The 19343-nt window shown below is 48.0% G+C and overlaps 1 protein-coding gene across 2 annotated transcripts in view; it reads left to right on the forward strand.

Annotated features, from left to right (window-relative positions):
* GRIK4 (glutamate ionotropic receptor kainate type subunit 4) overlaps positions 1–19343 on the forward strand; it is a 137754-nt gene that overhangs the window by 82519 nt on the left and 35892 nt on the right. For both annotated transcript variants that reach the window (XM_050911076.1, XM_050911078.1), the window contains exons 7-9: positions 9419–9580; positions 16693–16845; positions 18095–18199. In XM_050911076.1, coding sequence (XP_050767033.1) covers positions 9419–9580; positions 16693–16845; positions 18095–18199 — 420 coding nt within the window. The remainder of the gene's footprint in view (positions 1–9418; positions 9581–16692; positions 16846–18094; positions 18200–19343) is intronic.

Consider the following 19343-nt stretch of genomic DNA (forward strand, 5'->3'; position numbering starts at 1 on the left):
CTGCGTGCCTCCTTCATTATCAGCCTCCTTCAGCCAGCTCAAGGGACCCTTTTTGTCAGCAGCAGAAGCTCAACAAATTTTCCAGGAGTCCTAATGAAACTCACAGAACAGAGCAGGTCTGTTGCCTTTTTCTTCCCCGCGCCCATCATCTGCGTACGGGGTACTTGTGGCAACTAAGCACCCTTCTGTCCTCAGTCCCCTTGCAGAAAATCTCAGTCTGACCCAAGTTTCTTCCTGGCATCTCCGCACAGTGACAAACTCCCTTGCTCTGGGACTTACCCTTCTGGGAGGGCTGAAATTTCCCGATGATTAATGGCAAACACTGACCCGGCAGCCAGCTGCTCCCGGCGCCTTGGTTTGTGCGGTGCTGAGATGAGCTCAGAGCTGCTCATCCCTTCCCCGCTCCCCAGCAGGGCACAGGGGTTTTGTGTATCCACACAGCTTATGACCATGTGAGGGGGCGATGGTGTGCTCCATAATAATAATAGTAATAATAATGCCAGTGCATAAATAGAGCATTGCAAGCAGGCTGTTGTGCATTGAAAAAAATGTTCTTCCTAGTGCTGGAAGTCCTTGAAATCAGCAGTGCAGAGCAGGAGGGGTGTTGGATGCCTCCAAAATCCCGTGCTACAATTAATTCTTTTAGCTTGTTAATTCTGCGTAGCTTGTTGTTGTTGTTTTTGTCTTTTTTTTCTCTCTCTCCTTTTTTTTTTTTTTTTTTTTTTTTTTAAATATAACATGTGGACCTCAGGCTGGGTTTAAATTTCAAAACATTTATCAAGGAAATTAGATGGAAATAATTGAAACAATTTAAATTATTACTGTAAGAAGGAAGGTGTAAAGGAGTTTTACTAGTGCCTTGAGTCAGACGGTCTATTCCTTGGATGCAGTTTTGTTCCCCGACAATATTGTGCGCAGGTGTTGTTGCTGATAAAACAGCTGCCGTATTCAATTTCCAGAGACCAGATAAATCAGTTTTGGTTTGGTTTTTTGTTTCCTGTTTTTTCTTCTTTGTTTAGTGATTTATAAAGAGATTGGTCTTCATATAGGATGAGGTTTTCAAAGCTGAATTGTCGCGCTGGATGCCCTGTTGGAACTGGAGGGGAAATTAGTGTCCAAATCACCCAGACGACATCACACGTTTCAGCAGTAGCTCGTCATTACGGTAACATCCTTTGGAAAGAGAGACTGATGTAAAGTAAAGCAGAGGGAAAGTGGACTACAGCTTAGTATTTGACCAGGGCTGTGGAGCTTAGGTTTTTAGTCCTGCTTTGTGAAATTGCCTTCTCTTGGTGAAATGATCTTCTCTTTCTGTGCCTGATTCTGCGGCGTGAGCTCCAGCATGGACTGTGGTGTTTGGCCTCACTGCACCAGGTCTGCTGGCTGCAAGCACCCTCGCTCTCCCTCGCGCAAGTGAAGAAGGCGGACTCTCTTGTTATGCTTTGACAAATTTTACCTTGCAGTCCAGCCAGCCTTCCCAATTCCCAGTAGCTGATGCAAACCTTTTTGTAGAGCCCCGATCATTCCCTGGATTTATGGTTCATATTTTCAGTGGCATGTGGTAGCAGGGCAAACAAATCAGGTTTTTGCAAGGATGCCAAAGCAATTTCTCCTCATTCTAGTTAGCATGAGAAAAGGAGGATTTAGACGAAGCAATAACTGTACCTCCCTGCGTTTTGCTGCCTGTGCTACCTTACCTGTCTGGGTCTTCTTTATGCGTTGTTCGGAGTCCATCCTGTGCTTGATTTCCAGTTGTTGAGTAAATCATTCTCTCAGATACAGCCCAGGCCCTCTGGTGTGAGAGCAAACCTCTCTCTTTTCCTCTGCTTTCATACTGTCTTGTCCTATTTGTCTTTCAGACTTTCTGCCCCTTGTTTTCCGAGAGCTGTGCTTTTCAGGTCCCAACATTAGCACTTGACCTCTTTGCTCTTTGAGGATTTGTCACTCTTCAAACCCCAGGCTCCCTACAGAGAAGTTGAAGTAAATTGCTTTCACTAAGGATGTGGGCAATGTATTTTCCTAAAGTGCTCTCGTTTGAAGAACAGCCTCCAAAATTTAATAGCTCTCCTTGCATGAGGAGGTAAAAGACCCATCCTTACTAGCATATGGCACACTGATGCTTTTGTGATGTGTCAACTTTGTAAGAGCAACCAGATTATATATGGACAGTTCCCCTAAATTGTCCGTGAGTTCGTTGAGATCACAGTTCCTCTTTAACTACACGCATGGCCGAACAACAATCCCTTGGGTAGATCTCCCACATCCACTTACCTACTCAAAAGGCCACAATTTGTTGCTGTGATGACTTTTTTTCTTCCAGAGAAATTGATTTTTACATGTGGCCCATTATAAACTTATTGACTCTGTCGATAGTTTATAAATAAACTGAGCCTTTCAAGAAAACCATAAAGCACTTAACATAATATTGTCCACTTGAGTAAATAAATAAATGTGTTCTTACAGGAGCTTAGGAATGATTAACAGACTTGGCAGCTCAGCCCTGAGGGCAACAGGATCCAGAGAGGCAAAGGCAGGTATTTTCTCCACTGCTACATCTAACAGAGGAGGTCCAACGATCTCAGGGGAGAAATTGGTCACTGGTGCCAGATTGTGAAGAACTGACCATTGCAGGGGCCAAATGTCCCAGTCATGTAATGAGCACGCAGCCATGCACAAGGCTGGTAGTGATGCTCAGGTGGCGGTCCCTGCCATGCCTCTGTTACGGAGGAGGATGGGAGGTACCACCAGTCCCCTGGGAAAGTCATTCACTTTAATCTGTGTTTTGTGTCCTTTGTTGATTTGCACGTTTCTCTTCCTTCTTGTACTCTTGCTGCTGTTAATGATCTCTGTCAGTACGAGAGCACTGTAGGGAACCTCAGTGACACAGGAGCCTAAAGTCTTTTCAAGCTTCTTGTGAGGAATGCATGTTTTAGCCATTTGTTTGGGTGCCCCTGGAGGAAGAGTAGTCCTTCTGCTCTCCTCTCTGTCAGTGAGTCTTGCTCTGGAGTCAACATGTTGTTCATGCCTGAACTGTGGAAACCTGGAGTAACTGCAGAGCAGTTGCACCAGATCTGTTCAGTGTAAATAGGACCAGGATGGTACCTTCCGCCCCTTTGGACTAAGCATGCTACTCCTGCCACCCATGGCCTGGGGAGAGACTCCCTGAAGAGAGTTTTGTTTGCCCAAAGAACCAAGAGCTGAGATACTTTATCTTCTCTGGTTAACCCTAAAGTGGTGTGTAATGATGCACATTGCCATCCAGTGACGTCAGCAGTGAAGTCACTAGAGCTGTGCTGACTTAGCACTAGCTGAAGGTTTGGCTCTTGCATAAAAGCTGCCAGGCAATCTCAGTATGGGAATTGAAAGTCTGTGTTTGGAGGGTGACAGCTTTTCTAAGCACCAAATACTCTTGAAATGGAAGTTTTGCCAGAGTGAGGGCTTAATAGAGAAATGGAAGCCTTGGCCCAGTATTCGCCTTCCCATCTCACATAAAAATAGAGAAGGAGCAGTACAGCGTGTTCTGGACCCATGGCGAACCTGTGCCTGGTGTAAATCAGCCTTCGCTGCCGTCAGAGGGCCGGATCCTTGGCTGGGACCGAGGGGAATGAGGTCAGTGCAGCCTACTGAGCTTACAGCACCACGAGTTTCTCCTGGGCACTGGGCAAGGATGTTTTGGAGGCTGCTAATCAGCAGATCCAAAAATCCAATAAAGTCCTTGCAGTAATTAAGAGAGGAAGATAACCATGTGTGTGTGAGCAAGAGAGAGGAGGGAGGGAGAGAGAGAGAGGGACATCTTACTGTCAGTGTAGGTTGAATTGAGCAAATCCTGTTCCTTCCAGGGGGCTTGGGATGGGGTGAGGTCGAGCAGGGTATGGGGAACTCTCGGAGTCACTAAAAATGAAACGAGACCATCTTTATACTTGTCTCCAGTGTGCAGGTAGTAGTCACCGTCTCCCTGCTTCCCGGGTGATCTAAGTTATTAAAAATGTGATAAGAATCGAGTCAGGAAGCGAGGTTCTGCGCACACAAATGGGATGCAGAACAATATCACCAGCTAAATCGATAAAGCTGGAAGGAGCTCAATAGCTGATGCAGAGCAGTGAATAGCAAACTGGCCGTCTCACCGCTGCGGGGTGAGCAATTACCAGGAGCCACTCGCTGAAGTGAGACCACAGTGTGGCGGTGCAGGGGAGTCTCGAGGGTTCGCAGCTCCACACTTTAAAAAACATTTGCTTATCAGGCAGCCTGTTATGACACTAATAATCCCCTGTTTGACTGGCCCTTTCCACGCAGAAGTCTCCAGCCTCATCCCAGACTTGGGAGGGAGGGTGTGATCGGTGACAGTGGGGGCGTAGCAAGGGAAGACCTGGACATCATTTGTGGGGTCTACTTTAGTCTGGGAGTGGATAACTTAGGCGCAGATTTGGGAGGATACTTCATTAATTATACGCTTAAATATGAATGCTGGCTTTGATGTTTTGCATTGTAAGGCATGTTGTTTATCCATGTCTCTCTTAGGCTGAATTGCACTGTCAGGTTTTTAATCGCTTGCCGTTTTTTGCTCTGTGCCTTTAGTTTCCTCCTCTGTATTGTGGGCACAATAATTTCCCGGCAGGAGTCCCCACGGGGCAAGGCAGCAGTGATTTTGTGCGTTCGCCCAGCACTGTGCTGTGACAATGTGAGGAGCAGTGTGTTGCTGCTGTTGTGTTACAGAGCCAAAGTGAAACGGGCAGGGCAGGAGGGGGATTTCCATCAGAAGCCCACCAGCACATTGCAGGAGCCCCAGCACGGGCTGAGGTGGGAGAGGACTTGTGGGTGCCGAGTCCTGGTCAGGATCGGCTGGCCCGTGATCCGAACATGCAAGTCAAGAGACTTGCACTGAGTAATATGCTTGTACCTTATGGGTTTATGTTCCTAATGGAATGGAGACTATAGCCTGTAAATCTCCTGATCGTAACTCACAGCTAGCGATGCCAGAAAATCCAGGCTCGTGGCTTTAAAATCATGAATTACAGAGCGTGGCTGTGTGGCTTTTATTAGCCAGGTTCTCCCAATGATCTAAATGTTTGGGTCACTCCATAGGTTTTGTCTGCTGCTGTAAAGTGAGAATGCAGGTCGAGTGCCGCATGAAGCACAGAAACCCAAGAGTGACTTCATCCCCTAATAACTCCTCCAGTGCTGTCTCCCAGGGAACCCCTTTGTATTCAATTAGCTAATGTGTGCCTAGCACTTTGAAAATATAGAGTGCCATAGAATTGCTAAGTGTTGTTATTTAACAGCACGTATTTAGTGGTTGCAGCCCTGTAGTAGCAGTCAGAAAATCTACGCTGTAATTGCTTGGTGCTGCTGCAGAATTTGTTGTGATTTGAGCAAAGCCTGGGGATTTTTCCTCTGTAAAAGTTCATTAATTTTGGCTGCAGACCCTCAGGGCCTACTTTTTCTGAGATCTCATGAAACAGAATATTGACTTTTGTTGGGTGCTTTAAAAAACAGACTGAAAAGAGGGGGAAGAATTCAGGCAGCCAGGATTTGTGTACCTGAAATTTGCCTTGGCACGATTTTTGATGGTCTTCTCTGTGCCCCAGGTTGCACTGGCGGGCATAAAGGAGCTGGACTGAGAGAAAGGGCAAAGTGCTGGTCAACTATTGCAATTGTTCCAGTGGAGGGAGGGGAAAAAAAACATTGGCCGTGCAATAGGAGGTAATGAGGGAGATGCTGTTTGCACCCATCTCTTTGATTTGCACCCTTTTGTGTTCACCGGGTACCTTGATCTTGCCTGAAAGTATGTGGTTACAAAACTGTATTTGTGCAGACGGAGGAGGCTAGGACAAGGCGCACCAGGGCTTGGAGTCCCCCTTTAAACAGAATCTGCTGACAAGCGTGAATTATTTTGCTGATGGCTCCTTGCTCTTAGTGTGTTGGCAAGCTATCTTCTAGCCTGCAAAAGTACCAGCCAGCACTGCAGATAAGGAAGAGTAACTACATGAGGAGAGGAGAGGCGGCTGTGAAACTATTCTGTGTAAGCACTAGGCCCACCAGCTTTGTCTAGCAGTCAAGGCAAGGTCAGGTATGTATACCATAGTTGTGCTCGGACTGTTTAAAATTTTTCCTAGCTTAGGCAAAAGTCAGCTTCGGTACGTCTCAATGAGAAATCCTTGGATCTGACACCGAATCCCTGTGCACCTGCTACAGAGCCATTCATGCGTCTGAGTCTTGCTTCTCAAATCTGAACAGTATTTCTCTATCTCAGTCCGATCTTTGGAAAGGCAAATGCATTAACACTTGAACGCAAACTCAGGGTGAGAGGAGCCATCTGAGATCATGTCCAGGAGCAGGGTTTTCCACCCCTTTTCCTGACTGCGCTCGCCTATTGCCAGGCAGCGTCAGAGGCTCAGCCATCGCTTGCCATCGGGAGGGCAGGGTGGGAGGTAGGACCAGGGCTGATGGATGGGGCGTCAAGCTCTGGAAATCAGCTGAGTAGTGCAGGCCTTGAATGGCAAATGAGTTTGTGTTTGCAAAATGTGGGTTTGGAAATGTCAAGCATGGTGAACGACCATGTAGGAAAGGAAAAAATCAAGTAGGAACAGAAGCTGAGCTGGCAGCTACTGGAGTATCCAGATGCTTCCACCCCTTTGCCCTCCGTAGCAAGCCTGACCTTACCAAATCTCTTATCCCATTGCAAATGAAGTGTGTCCCCCAAGGACGGTTTATCTCCATCTCATTGCATAGGCAGCTCATGGCTCATTTGCTTGTTTCTGACCTGGGTCCGCAGAATGCTCTTGTGCCCATCTGATGGAAAAACATTTAAAGGCAGAGGGTTGGAGCTGGAGCAGAGGGAAGGGACAGGGAGCAGTGCAGGGAAAGGGTCACGTACAGGCCATGCGATCCCCGTGTGTTACAGAGGTGGATGCTTTATGAGCATGACAGCAACAGAAATGGGGTTTTCTGCAGCTGGAGGCTTGCCTGGAAAAAGATGGATACAGAGAACGTTGGCTGTAGAAGACGACCGAAGCTTGCAATGACCAACCACCACTAATGGGAGCTGGGGAAAAGCTGCTGCTAACATTTGAACCAGAAGAAATTGTTGTCTCCAGGGGGGAGCACATCCAGGTCTGCCTGCGGTTGCTTTGTCAGGCAGTGAGCCCTGGCAGCTGCCTCCATCCTCGGCAGGGCAAGGGAGTTTCTCCAGGGAAATTGGGCTGATGTGGGCAGGGGTCCCTCCCGAAAGCTGCGCAGGGAACCGAGCTGGGGGCTGGGATTGACCCTGTCACTCAGCCAGCCCGAGCAGACTGGACCCGTGGGTTCAGCCTTGCGACTGCTGCGTGACCGGGGCAAATCGCACCTCTGCCTCAGTTTCCCCCATGCGAAGTGAGGCCAGCGGGGCTCATTCCCTCGCCCAGTAATTGCTAATTTAAGGAGTAGAGTGTAACAAACCTGCCAGGGCCTGAGCAACCTCAAAAGCTTAAAATGTTTTCAGGGGAGAAAAGGCATAATAAATAAAGGCACTAATTTCAGCTGCCTTGAGATTGGGGCAGTCTGGCCTGAGAGTGAAGCCTTGGACTGTGTGGCTGTTTTGGTACGTAACATCTCATTTTCCTTCTGCATATAACGAAGCCAAGAGGGCAGTGGGTAGCTGCTCGCGTTGTGCCCCGCACAGTTTGCCTCCCGGCTCTGACTGGGGGGAGGTAGTATTTTGCAGGGGCTCAACATATCTCCTGCTGCTCTGCTTGCATCCAGGATCTCCTCGGGCCCAGGTCCTCATTAGCCATCTGCCCTCGTTGCGCGGGTTGACAGGATGCCGTGGGTAAATGGATAACCTGTCAGGAAGGCAGGAGGATAATATCATTCAAATGAATCAATAGTTCACAGGCAATTTCATGTTACCTAACGTTAATGCGGTTGTGTCCAAAATGCACTTAATCCTGTGTCTGATCACATTCTCGTGGGAGTTTGCCGTGCTGGAATAGTCTTGTAACTCCATGTTTCGGAGATTTACAGACATTGTTCCTACGTGCATGCATACGCAGGAAAGATAAAAAATGACTTGACTTGCTGAAATCTCATAGCCCGCAGAGCCAAAAGACATTCATATTAGTGGTGGAAGAGAACGGGTATCCAGCAGTGTCTGAAACTATTACTCCCACCTTCTCACTCCATTTTAGCAATTAGCAAAAGAGAAATTAGTGAGGAAGGCACCATTATTTCCTGCTAATAGGACAAGGAGGGCTGGACTCTTCTCCAGGAAACTGACTTTGTCGTGTAACTGCTTCCATTGATGTGAGTAGCAAAATAGAGCTCTCCCTTTTTGCCCCCCCCCCTTTTTTTTTTTTAGTATTGTCATTTTTATACATCTTACCACTTTGCTCTTCAGAAATGCAAGATGATGGGCCCCACTCCAAAGCCCACAGTGAAAGCACCTTCCCACCCTCCACGGGGCATTAGGATGATCCATGAGTGGCATCTCCTCCTGGTACCTGACGGCAGAAAGGAGCAGTGCAGGATTGCCCTGTGGGGAGGAACTGATTTAACAGTTTAAACTTAGTGTCACCAAATTGGATATGGTGGTGGTAGAGCAGCTTCACTCAGCAGATGATTTTTGCTGCCCAGACTGGGGTCCAGTTCAGTGCGCTGTCAGAGGAAATTAAGAATTGTAAAGAAAGGACGTTGGTTTCTCTCCAGACATGGGTTTCCACAGTCTGGTGGTCTTGGTGGCCTGGGGATCCCTCCTGCCTTGGGTTTGGATGGACAACCATTGCCCGTGTGCTCGCACTGTCTGGGGCTTTCAGCCATAGCAATACCTGGGAACAGCAGTGTTTTCATGGTGAACACAGCGGGGATCTTTTTCTGGGAGTGCCTTGGAGAGAGCGTTGCTTGGGAAGTATAAATGTGCTAAGGAGCTCTGTGCTCTGGGCCTCCCACAACAGAGCTGACCTTCTCTGCCCAGTTATAGCAGATGGCTTCATCTGAAAAATATCATCCACCTCCCTGCCTCTGCTCTAACCTCTGTGTTACAGGGAACCTCCTGTCAGAAGAGTTGGTTTATAAGCTGCAAAGAATAACACCACACTCACACGTGGTTGGCAGGAACCACGGCTCGGAAATGAAAAGTTCCCAGAACCCGCTTTGGAGGGGTTTTGGTCTTTTTGTGGAACTTGGCCAATGAAGTACTGGACTTGGCTGACATCTTCATTAAAAGCCTGAGACGGGCAGCACGCTGAGTCGAATCGTGGTTAGCACCCAGGCTCTTCCTTACTGGTCGGTGGGTGGATTTCAGCCCCAGTTTTGGAGGTGGTAGGTTTCACATGCAGGTTCTTGTAGCTGCGTGGTCTCATCTTCCCTTCCAGGGTAATGAGTGGTTTTGAAGCTTTTGATGCCTCTTTTCTTCCCTAATCCTGTTTTCTGTTTTGGGCCGCTTTAGGAGTTTTCCCTCCGGCACCTGGACAGCCTGCTGGATGACAGAGTCAACATCCTGGGATTTTCCATTTTCAACCAGTCTCATGCTTTCTTCCAAGAGTTTGTCCAGAGCCTCAACCAGTCCTGGCAGGAGAACTGTGATCACGCTCCTTTTACCGGGCCAGCAGTAAGTAAAATTCATTCCTGTTGCCCACAGCCTCCCTGAGCTGGAAGCTGCTATAGACCATCAGGAAAACCTTGTGAAAAGAGCTGCGGGCTGGTTTGGAGCAGACACTGGCGATGCAGTGTCAAGACCATGCAGAGGTAGAAACTCTGGTCCCAAATGTATGGGTACATAGTATTGATTAATTATTTAATCCAAGTAACCCCTGTGCCAAAGAGCTCGGGCACATCACCAGGCTGCTGTCGTACTGCTGAACCTTGGATTGGCTTTTGCGGTTGTCGGTCTTGGGGAGGTGGCGGTCCAGGAATGGGAAGGATGAACCAGACAGAGCACCTTAGTTGAGTTAAGTAGGTAGGAGAGGACTTGCGGTGTCAAGCTGTGACTTAGAGGAGCCTCCTGATCTGGAGAATACTAAAGCGATCCTGAAAGCCTGCGGTCGCCCAAAGGGACCTTGGGGAGCCATGTGGGTGTAGAGCTTTAGAGGGCTTGTCTGTGCTTGAATGGCTGTACAGCTTTAAATTCAAGCCTAATCTTAATTTGAATTATATTTATATGCGAGTGCAGGGGATGATGCAGCCCTGATTCAGTGTTTCCCTTGTGAAATTTATCCCTGTGTATTTTACCTCTAGGAAAATGGCTTGTGGAAGAGGGAGTCTGGATGTAAATAGCATAGAAAGGGCTGGGCTTAGGCAGATGCCAAGGGGCTGTGTTCGTTGCATGCTCTAACATCTCCCTGATGAGTGTGCAGATCAGCACTGAAATCTTCCCTAGAGACTCTGCATAACTGGGAAGGTTTGCAAAGCAGATTTGCCAAATCAGGGATGCAGGGGGCCGTGGCTGGAGCTGGGGGAGGGGAGAGAGAGAAAATGCCATCAGTGGAACCCTTTGCATCATTTTTAATGAACTGAGAGTCCCTTTGACAAGCTGAGGCAGCTGTGTACTGCCGAAAACCTCCTTATTATCACTACAAAGTGATCTTAAGCAGGCAAAATAAGGAGCTTTCTGCCCTTTGTGTCCACATCCTATTGGCCTGACATGGAGCTCAGTCCATGGTTAGTATGTGCCTGGGACCATCCTGCTCTCCCTCCTCCCAGCCCTCCTGCGCAGAGGCGGCTGCAGTGAGCTTGCTGTCTGCCCTGCTAAATCTCTATAGAATTGCTACCAGGAAGCTTCCTATTTGGATGACAGTTGCAGGGACTGTTTGGAGGCATTAAAAATAAATTTCCTTCTAATAGTACAAACAGAAGACAGTAGGAACAGAAGCGTAGCAGGTGTGATGGGGAAATAACTGATCTCATTGTGCCTTCTTACCCTGCGTTGTCTTGAACAACCAGCAAAATCTGTAGGTGGAAGGATGCAAGAGTATGCCCCGTTGCAGCACTTTTTCAAAAAAAAAAAAAAAAAAAAAAAAAAAAGTGAAGGAGTTCAGAGCTGAATGGAGCTGTTTGGTTTGTGAGCCGGAGCCTAAATCACCCATCAGTGTAATATTAAGTCAGCTGGATGCTCCTTTCATTCATTCATAAAGCATAATCAGCCATACAGCAGGCTTTCTCCCGGGCCAGGGAGGACATGTCTGGAGCGAGGGGGCTCGGCCATGCTGCATCACCCTGATCTAAACGGTTCCAGCCCTGTTGTCATTAGGGGACCTGCCCGGCGGCTGCAGTGGCTTCCCAGGCACCTGCTGTGTGGCTGCTCTTGGCTGTGCTGGGTAGCTCCCCTTGTGCTAAGCTGATGGTCAGCTGCTCAGGAGAGACTGTTATTCTTGGTGTACAAATGGGGAATTGAGGCATGGAAGGGAAGTGACTTTTCCCATTATAGCAGAGTCAGGGAATCTACAGCACGATTGGAAAACGGGTTCAGTTCTCCCGAACCCTAGTGTAGTGTCTTAACCAAAAGATGATTTCTTTCTGATGATGCAAAGGTTCACTCTATGTTCGTAGCGAGGCTCCCATCACCAATATGGCATGTTCCAGGTGATGAGAAAAGTGCCTTGCCTCGGGTGGTGAAGCTACAGAGCAGAGATGAAGTGAAATATTCCCAGGCAGGGCATGTGTTACCTCTCCTGTGTCTGCAAGGGAAATCCAGTACCATTTTGCCGTGTATTGTCTCTGCCATTGGAAATCTGTCAGGTCTCATCTCCTAGAGAGCATCTCTCTGTGTAAGAACTTCCCCTTTTAGTCCTGGGAAGCAGATATCTCATGGGATTGCTCATGCTAAAAAGAGAAAAGGAAGCTCAACAGCTGGAAGTGACAGGAGGGAGGTTTCCTGTGAGCTGCAAAATCCCAGGGCTTTCTTGCTAGAGCTGAGAAAGCATCTGAGGAAGGAGGAGGGAGCTGCTTGCTCTAATGCCATTCTCATTAATCACATTGCAAAGAAAGGAAATCAGAGAAAATCATTCAAATTACAGATGGCTAGATTAGGTAATTAGAATTTAGGCTAAAACAGATGTTTGTAATTAAGTGTTTATGTCATTGAATAAAATCCAGATTGTAAAGTCTATTTCACAGGTTTTTAATGGTTTTAATTCTCTGTGTTATGTTTGGGGGCAAAGATACAGATGATAATGTTTTAGGAAGAAAAGAAAAAAAAACACATGGCAAAACCCAGACTAGCCAAACCTGTTCATATTTCCCTGGATATCAGTTTACCTTTAAACACGGCCTTTATGTGGAAGATTTCCATAATTAAAAAATCTTCCACTCAACTATGCTTAACCTGCTGTTCGTTTCTAGAGGGGCAGATCTGGTGTTGGGAGGAAGGTGTGCTGCATCCAGCAAGGAGCTGTAGTGTACCAGGGTAGAGCTCAGGCACCATCCCTGCTCCCGAGGTGAAGGGCATCTGATAGCATTGGTTGTCTTAAAGACACTGGTGGGAACGGTCCTGCCAGCTGATGTGCGCAAGGGCTGGAGATCTGTTTCTTGACCCTTTCTAGCTGGTGAGTTGTTCCCAGGGCTTTGTGTCACAGTTGTACCCTGCAACACCTCCTTAGTTCTCGGGTGCAGCCTCTCTGTACTAGCTGACCCATCCCTGACCAGCGTGCTGAGGGAATGGAGCAGCGAGCCAGTCTGCCCAGCCCACCATCTGCCCCCTTTTCTGGAGCCTTGTTCTGATGGGGCATCCATCAAGCGGCATTTTTTATCAGCAGCTTTCATTGTCAAGAATTAGGCTTTAGGGATAGAGGGAAGTCCTCCCTGAACCTGCGAGTGGAGGACCGCCACTGAGCACCAAGTCTTTCACGTGCAGCCTGTCATGGAGCTCTTACATTGCAGAGATGGTGCAAAAACAACAGGGATCTGCACAAATCAGACAATGCATGCAACGGAGAGAATCAATTTGTTAACAGGCAAATTGGCTTTTTGTGACAGAGTGACAAAGCTGTGGTTTAAAATGAGAGCATAAAAGTAGTGAGAGATTTTATAGGCAACATGAAGAAAGTTGAGGCGATGTACACGAGAGCAGTGACAGATCCCCCTTGCTGAATCTGCCTAGAGGAAGTTAAAAAGATGCTGCCTCCAGCTCTCTCTCCACTCCTCTGCTGAAGGTTATGGCCCCAAGGCACGAGAGACCATGTGGCTGCTCTGCGTCTGTTCCAGTGCAAAGTCAAGCAGCTTCACTTACCGCCCCACTAATTTACGTGAGCCTGCAGGGAGGTGGAGTGGATGTGCTAAAATGACCTAGTCCTCATCTGAACTTTCTGGGCTGCAAGAGATAGCTGGAAGCAGTGAGTTTGTGTTAACCTTGTTTAACCCCAGTTAACCTTGAAAGAAGACACTTGCCTACCTACGAAAGCCAGAGAGACCAAAGAACCCAGAAAAGCTGCTGCACTCCAATGCTATGTAATTGTGAATGGTTTCCTCCACACAGCCTGCATCCCAAATTACGTTGCTGTGTTGAATATGATTTATTTTATATGAGTTACCGAGTGAATAGTGGCAGAGGGAGATGGCCATTAGGTATGCGGTGCAGGGCAACAGAGCAAACGCTGCACTGGGTTGAGATGAGAGACAAACGGGAGAGCGGCAGCGCTGCTGGCGGGGTTGCAGGTGGCGGTGGAGCAGGATGATCCCACACTGGTGACCACGGGAAGATACGGAGTGCCTTACAGGATTTTGACACCAGAGGAGAGAGAAGGGAATAGAGTGAAGGCCATGAACCTCCCTAGGTCTGAGTCCTGGTGGCTGTTTGAGAGATATTGAAGGGGGAATCAAGGTAGGTGTTTAAAAGGAGGTGCAGGGGTCTGTTTACTTGCATGTTGCTGTGTTGCTGGGCTCCCATGCGTCCAGGTGCCATGCTGCAGGGCCCACAAAATTGAGAGGCTGACATAGGAGCCTGGTTTTGAGCCCAGTGGGGCAGGGAATGGCTGGCATAAATGATAAGCAGCATCAGGAATGTAAATGTGGTGCTTCTGAGGAAAGTTGTGATTTTTCCTTAAAAAAGGAAAGAGGTATGTTGAGGACATGGGAGGGATTCCCATTCCCTACCAAGAGGACTTCATCCTGTGTATCACAATTCCCTCCCCAATCCCTAAATTGCTTGAAATCATAAGGGGGCTGCCAGAAATCCTAACAAATTGTTCAAGACTAAGGAGTAAAATATTCCAATCAATAATGTCAAATGCTTCACTGAGATCTACAAGTCTCTTGCTCACCAGCTAATAAGAGATCATTAAGTGCTCAGGGAAAATGGAAATGAAAACCCAACAGGAGACAATTAAAAATGCTGGGCCAATGTTCTGATTTCGTATGAGATGGTGAAACTTTGGGGTCACAGGGATTGCGTTTGCTCTCATAACAGTTTCGTTTGGCCAACTGGTATTAATATGGTTCCTGATTCAGGAAAGCAATTTCTAATTGTTTATGGTATCCTGTAACCTGAATGGGATTCGGTCCACAGTTAAAATTAAGTATATGCTAAAGAGCTTCGTGGAACGGGGCTGAGGACAGGACAGGCTGGAGAGGTCCTATTAGGGAAAAAGTTTCTATTGAAGGTAAAAAAGAAAGGTAGGGAGAAGGATATATCAGCTCCTTTAAGAAGCTCTGGAAAACGCTTCCTAGGAGGGGAATGTTTAGGTCAGATGTGAATACTAAGCAAAAAACCTTAGCAGACTTGCCCCCAAACAGAAGGGAAGAAGTGCAGGAGAGAGGCTTGCTGCTGTTGCAACGGGACCTGTGGTATCTCATAGCAGAGGCAGGATAGGAAACAGGATACCCAATGTCTGTTCCCACTCTGCCACCAATTCCTTGTGTGTCCTCAGGCTGCTCAGCTCCTCTGGTGTTACAGTTTACCTCCTGCAAAGTAGCCGTAATAAAACTTCATAGCTCTGGAGCTAGTCAATCCTTGTTATTAGCAGAAAGCTCTCAACATATATGACCAAAGGTGCTGCCCGTTGCATGGGAGACAGGTCAGATGCAAGACTGACAGATGCCAGTCAAGTTGCTCAGTGCTCACTAGAGAGTCCCCGGATGCTATTTGTGTAAAACAGACTAAACTGGTATGTGCAGGAGAAATGTGATAGAGCAAATGTGAGTCTGTATCAGGGTTGGAAAAGTGAGAGGTTACTGGTGCTGTTAGAGCTGGTGTTTGGGGTTTTGCTACCATTAGGCTGGAATCATGCCTTTTAACTCATGCCAGCTTGTACGTTTTAAGGTTTTGTGCTGCTCGTTAACTGCCTAATCCCGGGCCATTGTGGTCAATGAGGTCTTACCGCTGATCTGAGTAAGATCAAGCAGGGTTAAGTCTGGCTCGCTCTGTTCAAATTAGTAACGCAGTTGAAGCCAAAGGTTCATTGGGATGATTGAACTGGGCGAGATTGTCCCTGCAGGGCCACTGGCAGAAGTGAAGAAACCTAATCAGGCTTTGGGAGGAATAGAGGATGCAAATACCGCCAAAGTACCATAAGTCACAAACAGGGTAAGGTGGGGGAAAGGAGCCCCAGGCTAGAGACTGAACCCATTGCCAGGAGCTGGGATAGTAAGAGGATGCTCTCAGAAGTAGCCATGAGGAAAATGTAGCCTTGATAGTAATGAGCTCTAACGGCTTCATTCCAGCAGAGTCAGGAGGTGACAGTAATTAAAAGTGAAATCTTAGTCACAACAGTGAACACGAGAGAGCAAATGGCTGACTATTAACTAGATCAAAACCATTGAAACGGTTGTGCATGGGTGAAAAACACAGTTTGCGAGGCTTGATGAACAAAGAAATCTGATTAAAGGCAAACAAAGCAAAGATGAGAAGGAGAAGGGGACAAGCTCTGTGATTCTGGACATTCCTTCAGCAATGCTATTACAGAGCAGGTAACAGCCAGCAGGAAACTGGAGGTTGTAGCAAGGGACTAGATAGTCTCTATGGGGTCTGAAAGCCAGGACTCAGTTGCTTGAGAAGCAGATCTAGCAAAACCTCATTTCTTGTGGATCTGCCTTTGAAAGCAGTGGTCAAAGAAGGACCCTCTGGTGCCTAATGAAGGCTGAAGCAGCACAGTCATCTTTCCTTCTGTGGGTGCAGGCACAGGATCTTAATTCTGCCCAACTGCCTATTTTAAGAACTCCACAAACCTGATGCTCCCAGGAGTGTTCCCCCTGGCCAGCAGATTGATCAGAGGTCACCAAAGCACCAAAAAACCACACCTTGGTTAGAAAGGGTTAGTTACTTTAGGAAACTGAGATAGAAAAGAATGGGAAGGGACAGGGACAAATAGAGATAGAAAGATGATAGTGATGGAAGAAACCCTGAGGAACAAACAAGCAGAGACATAAAGGGTAAGGAAGCAAGCAAGAAGAGAAGGAGAAACATAAGAGACTGGGAGTGGGACTGGACTGGCAATGGGATTACACTTGCCCCAGTGATGCCTACACAGTCAGAGCAGTTCAGGGATACCATTGCTTTTGTCTCCCTGTCCTCGAATGGGTGCAGACAGGGTGCAGGGTGTTGCTGGAGCAGAATGGTAGGCAAGCAGTGCTTGCTGTCTGCACAGAGGCGGCCAAGGATTTCGCTCCTTTCTGACCCCTGCTGAGGTTGTGGATAGAACACTCTCCTGCTTGCTGCAAGGTCCTGAAGGTGCAGTGGGAGGCTTGATTTTTGTCTTCTCGTCTCAATTTTTTTCTTCCTTTTCCCCACAGCTCTCTTCCGCCCTGCTGTTCGATGCTGTGTATGCTGTGGTGACTGCCGTGCAGGAGCTGAACCGGAGCCAGGAGATTGGTGTGAAGCCCCTGTCCTGTGGGTCTGCCCAGATCTGGCAGCATGGCACCAGCCTGATGAACTACCTGAGAATGGTGAGAAGGGACTGAAGTTTACTGGTGTGTTAGGAGCTAGTGCTCGTCGCTGCCAGAAGCAAAGGACGTGTATGTACATGCTGGTGCTGGCACAGTTCTCAAGCACAGAGTTGGTCTGTTTGAAGGTAGCACTGGGAGTGAAAAGAGAGGAGATCTGAGGGCTGGTTTGTCACTGGCCTTGGAACAACATGAAACTCTCCGTTTTTCAGGCTTTGCTGCAGAAAAACTGGAATTCAGTGATTTTTTTTTTTTTTTTTTAAGTATGAATGTTTCTAAGTGATTTGAGCTCTGTTTTGAGTGAACCTGAGTTGATATAAGGTCATGGAGTACAATTGCTTAGAGCTCAGTGGCAAGATGTGAGTTTCCCTGTGAAGGGACTTGGGCTCCTTTGAACCCAAAAGTGTGGTTGCTGGAACTGATCAAGCCTAGTTCTGGCACCAGAACAGACCCTGAAATTTCAGCTTTGTGAAATAGTTGGAGTTTGTCAATGTGATTCCTCAGAGCTGAGCTTGATCATGCAGAAGGAGTGTGTTTTCTGAGTCTGTTTGGGGTGCAACTGAAATGTCATGAGACTTTTTTTTTCCCCCAAAGGAAGGCTCAGCTGAACCTGAACCTTGTATCACTTTGGTCCATGCATGTGAACCCTGCTTTAAATCTCACCCTTAGTCAGAGACAACAAAATCCTTCAACTTTCATTGGCTCTGCTACTAGGAGGCCCAGTAGCTTGCCCTTGTTACTGAAGAGGTGCTCCAGCAGCAAGTGAGCAGTGGTTAATCTGCACGGTGAGGCTAGACACTCATCCTGGCTCCGTTGCAACATGCTCCTGTGTTAAACGCCGGCCCGATGCTGTGAAACAGCATGTAATGGTTTGTGGAGAAATCCCCAGCTAGTGATTCGGTGTGACACGGCGAAGAGCTTGTGCCTGCCGCAGACCAGCGTGGTGTTAGCCTTGGGATGGAGGGAGGTGGCGAGGGGCTGCGGAGGTGGTTGTTCCAAAGCAGCTGGAGCAAAGAAATTCAGGGAGCCCTGCGCCTTGCACTGCTGATTCTCCCGTTCCCCTCCACGTCTCTCTGCTACCCTAGCCAGCCTCTGAAAGCAATTAGGATTGAGACACGAGGATTGCATTGCTGTACCTGCTAGGAGGGTGGATGGCTGGTGTGTGGGGCAAGTGGCCGCCACCCCTGGCTCTGCTGCGGGTGGTGGGGTGAGCCGCCTCGATGGGCGCTGTAACTCATTCTCTCTTGGACAGGTAGAATTGGAAGGTCTCACCGGCCACATCGAATTCAACAGCAAAGGCCAGCGATCCAACTACGCCCTGAAAATCCTGCAGCACACGCGCAGCGGCTTCCGGCAGGTAAGAGCAGTCGCGCTGCCCCGGGGACGGTGCCCGGGAACGGTCTGTGTGTGGCCCGGTGAGGGCTTGGCTCAGGCTGCTGCTGCGGGGGCCGAAGGGGGTTGCGGACACCCCCCTTTGCAAGATGAGGTGTTCAGGAAGCGACAGCACGGCATGGATGTCACGGTAGCTCTCGCTGGGCCTGGGTTGGCAAGAGATAATTTAGATTTGTCTTAATGTATCAGACCCCTGAGGTGGTGATGTTAAAGCCAATATCGGTCCTGTCACAGTAACCCCCCTGTGCAGGAGATAATTCAGGGCATAAAGTGTGTGCCAGATACAAGCTCACGCTCAAGACACTTTTGTTCTTAAGCTTGTGGAGATACATGCACTCAAAATTGTTTGGATGGGGAAAAATGGGAGAATTTCCCATGAAATGGACAAAAAAGGGTACTACGAACCTTTCCAAACAACTGCTTCTGGGAGGGAAAGCAAAGGGGGCAATCCCGTGTCAGGAGCTCCCCACCATCTCTCCCCAGCGTGGCGTGTGGGAGGAAGTGCCAGATAATTTACCTCTCAGTTTATGGTGCGTGTTCCTCTGTAATGGGTTTGCTTAGCTCAGACTCTCATTTGCTTTTTGTCTCGGTGCTTGTAGATTCCTCACAGCATTGGTCCTTTTTCTGCTTGTTACCCTCTTTCTGTCCAAGGGATATTTTCTGGCTTCAGCTAAGGTTAAGGATAACCACGTGGGGCCACAGATACCAAACTGTTGAGATTATGTGACACAAGCCCAAGGAATTAGGGTTTTACTGATAAATCCAAACCTCATTCGGGGAAAAAAAAAAAAAAGGAAGTCCCAGAAAAAGGGTTTTCATCTGTCTTATTTCCCTGCTGACAGCTCCACACCTGCCCTTTTCTTGGAGGTTGCCACTTCTCCCAGACACTGGCAGAGAACAAAAGCTATTGTATCTTACCCCACACCAACAGAGCATTTTGGCATTAGGAAATCTGCCCTGGTCTGGCAGCAGTGAATTTTAGCCTTGGCAAGGATGTTGCCTGCCAATTCTTACCTGTCAAGTGACAGCTCAGCTTTTATGCTGCCTTTAGCTGAGTGAGCGGGGGATCAGGATGGCATTTTCCCCACAGTAAGATCTCTCATAGCACC

Source organism: Gymnogyps californianus, chromosome 25 (genome assembly GCF_018139145.2).
Source record: "Gymnogyps californianus isolate 813 chromosome 25, ASM1813914v2, whole genome shotgun sequence".
Classification (NCBI taxonomy): domain Eukaryota; kingdom Metazoa; phylum Chordata; class Aves; order Accipitriformes; family Cathartidae; genus Gymnogyps; species Gymnogyps californianus.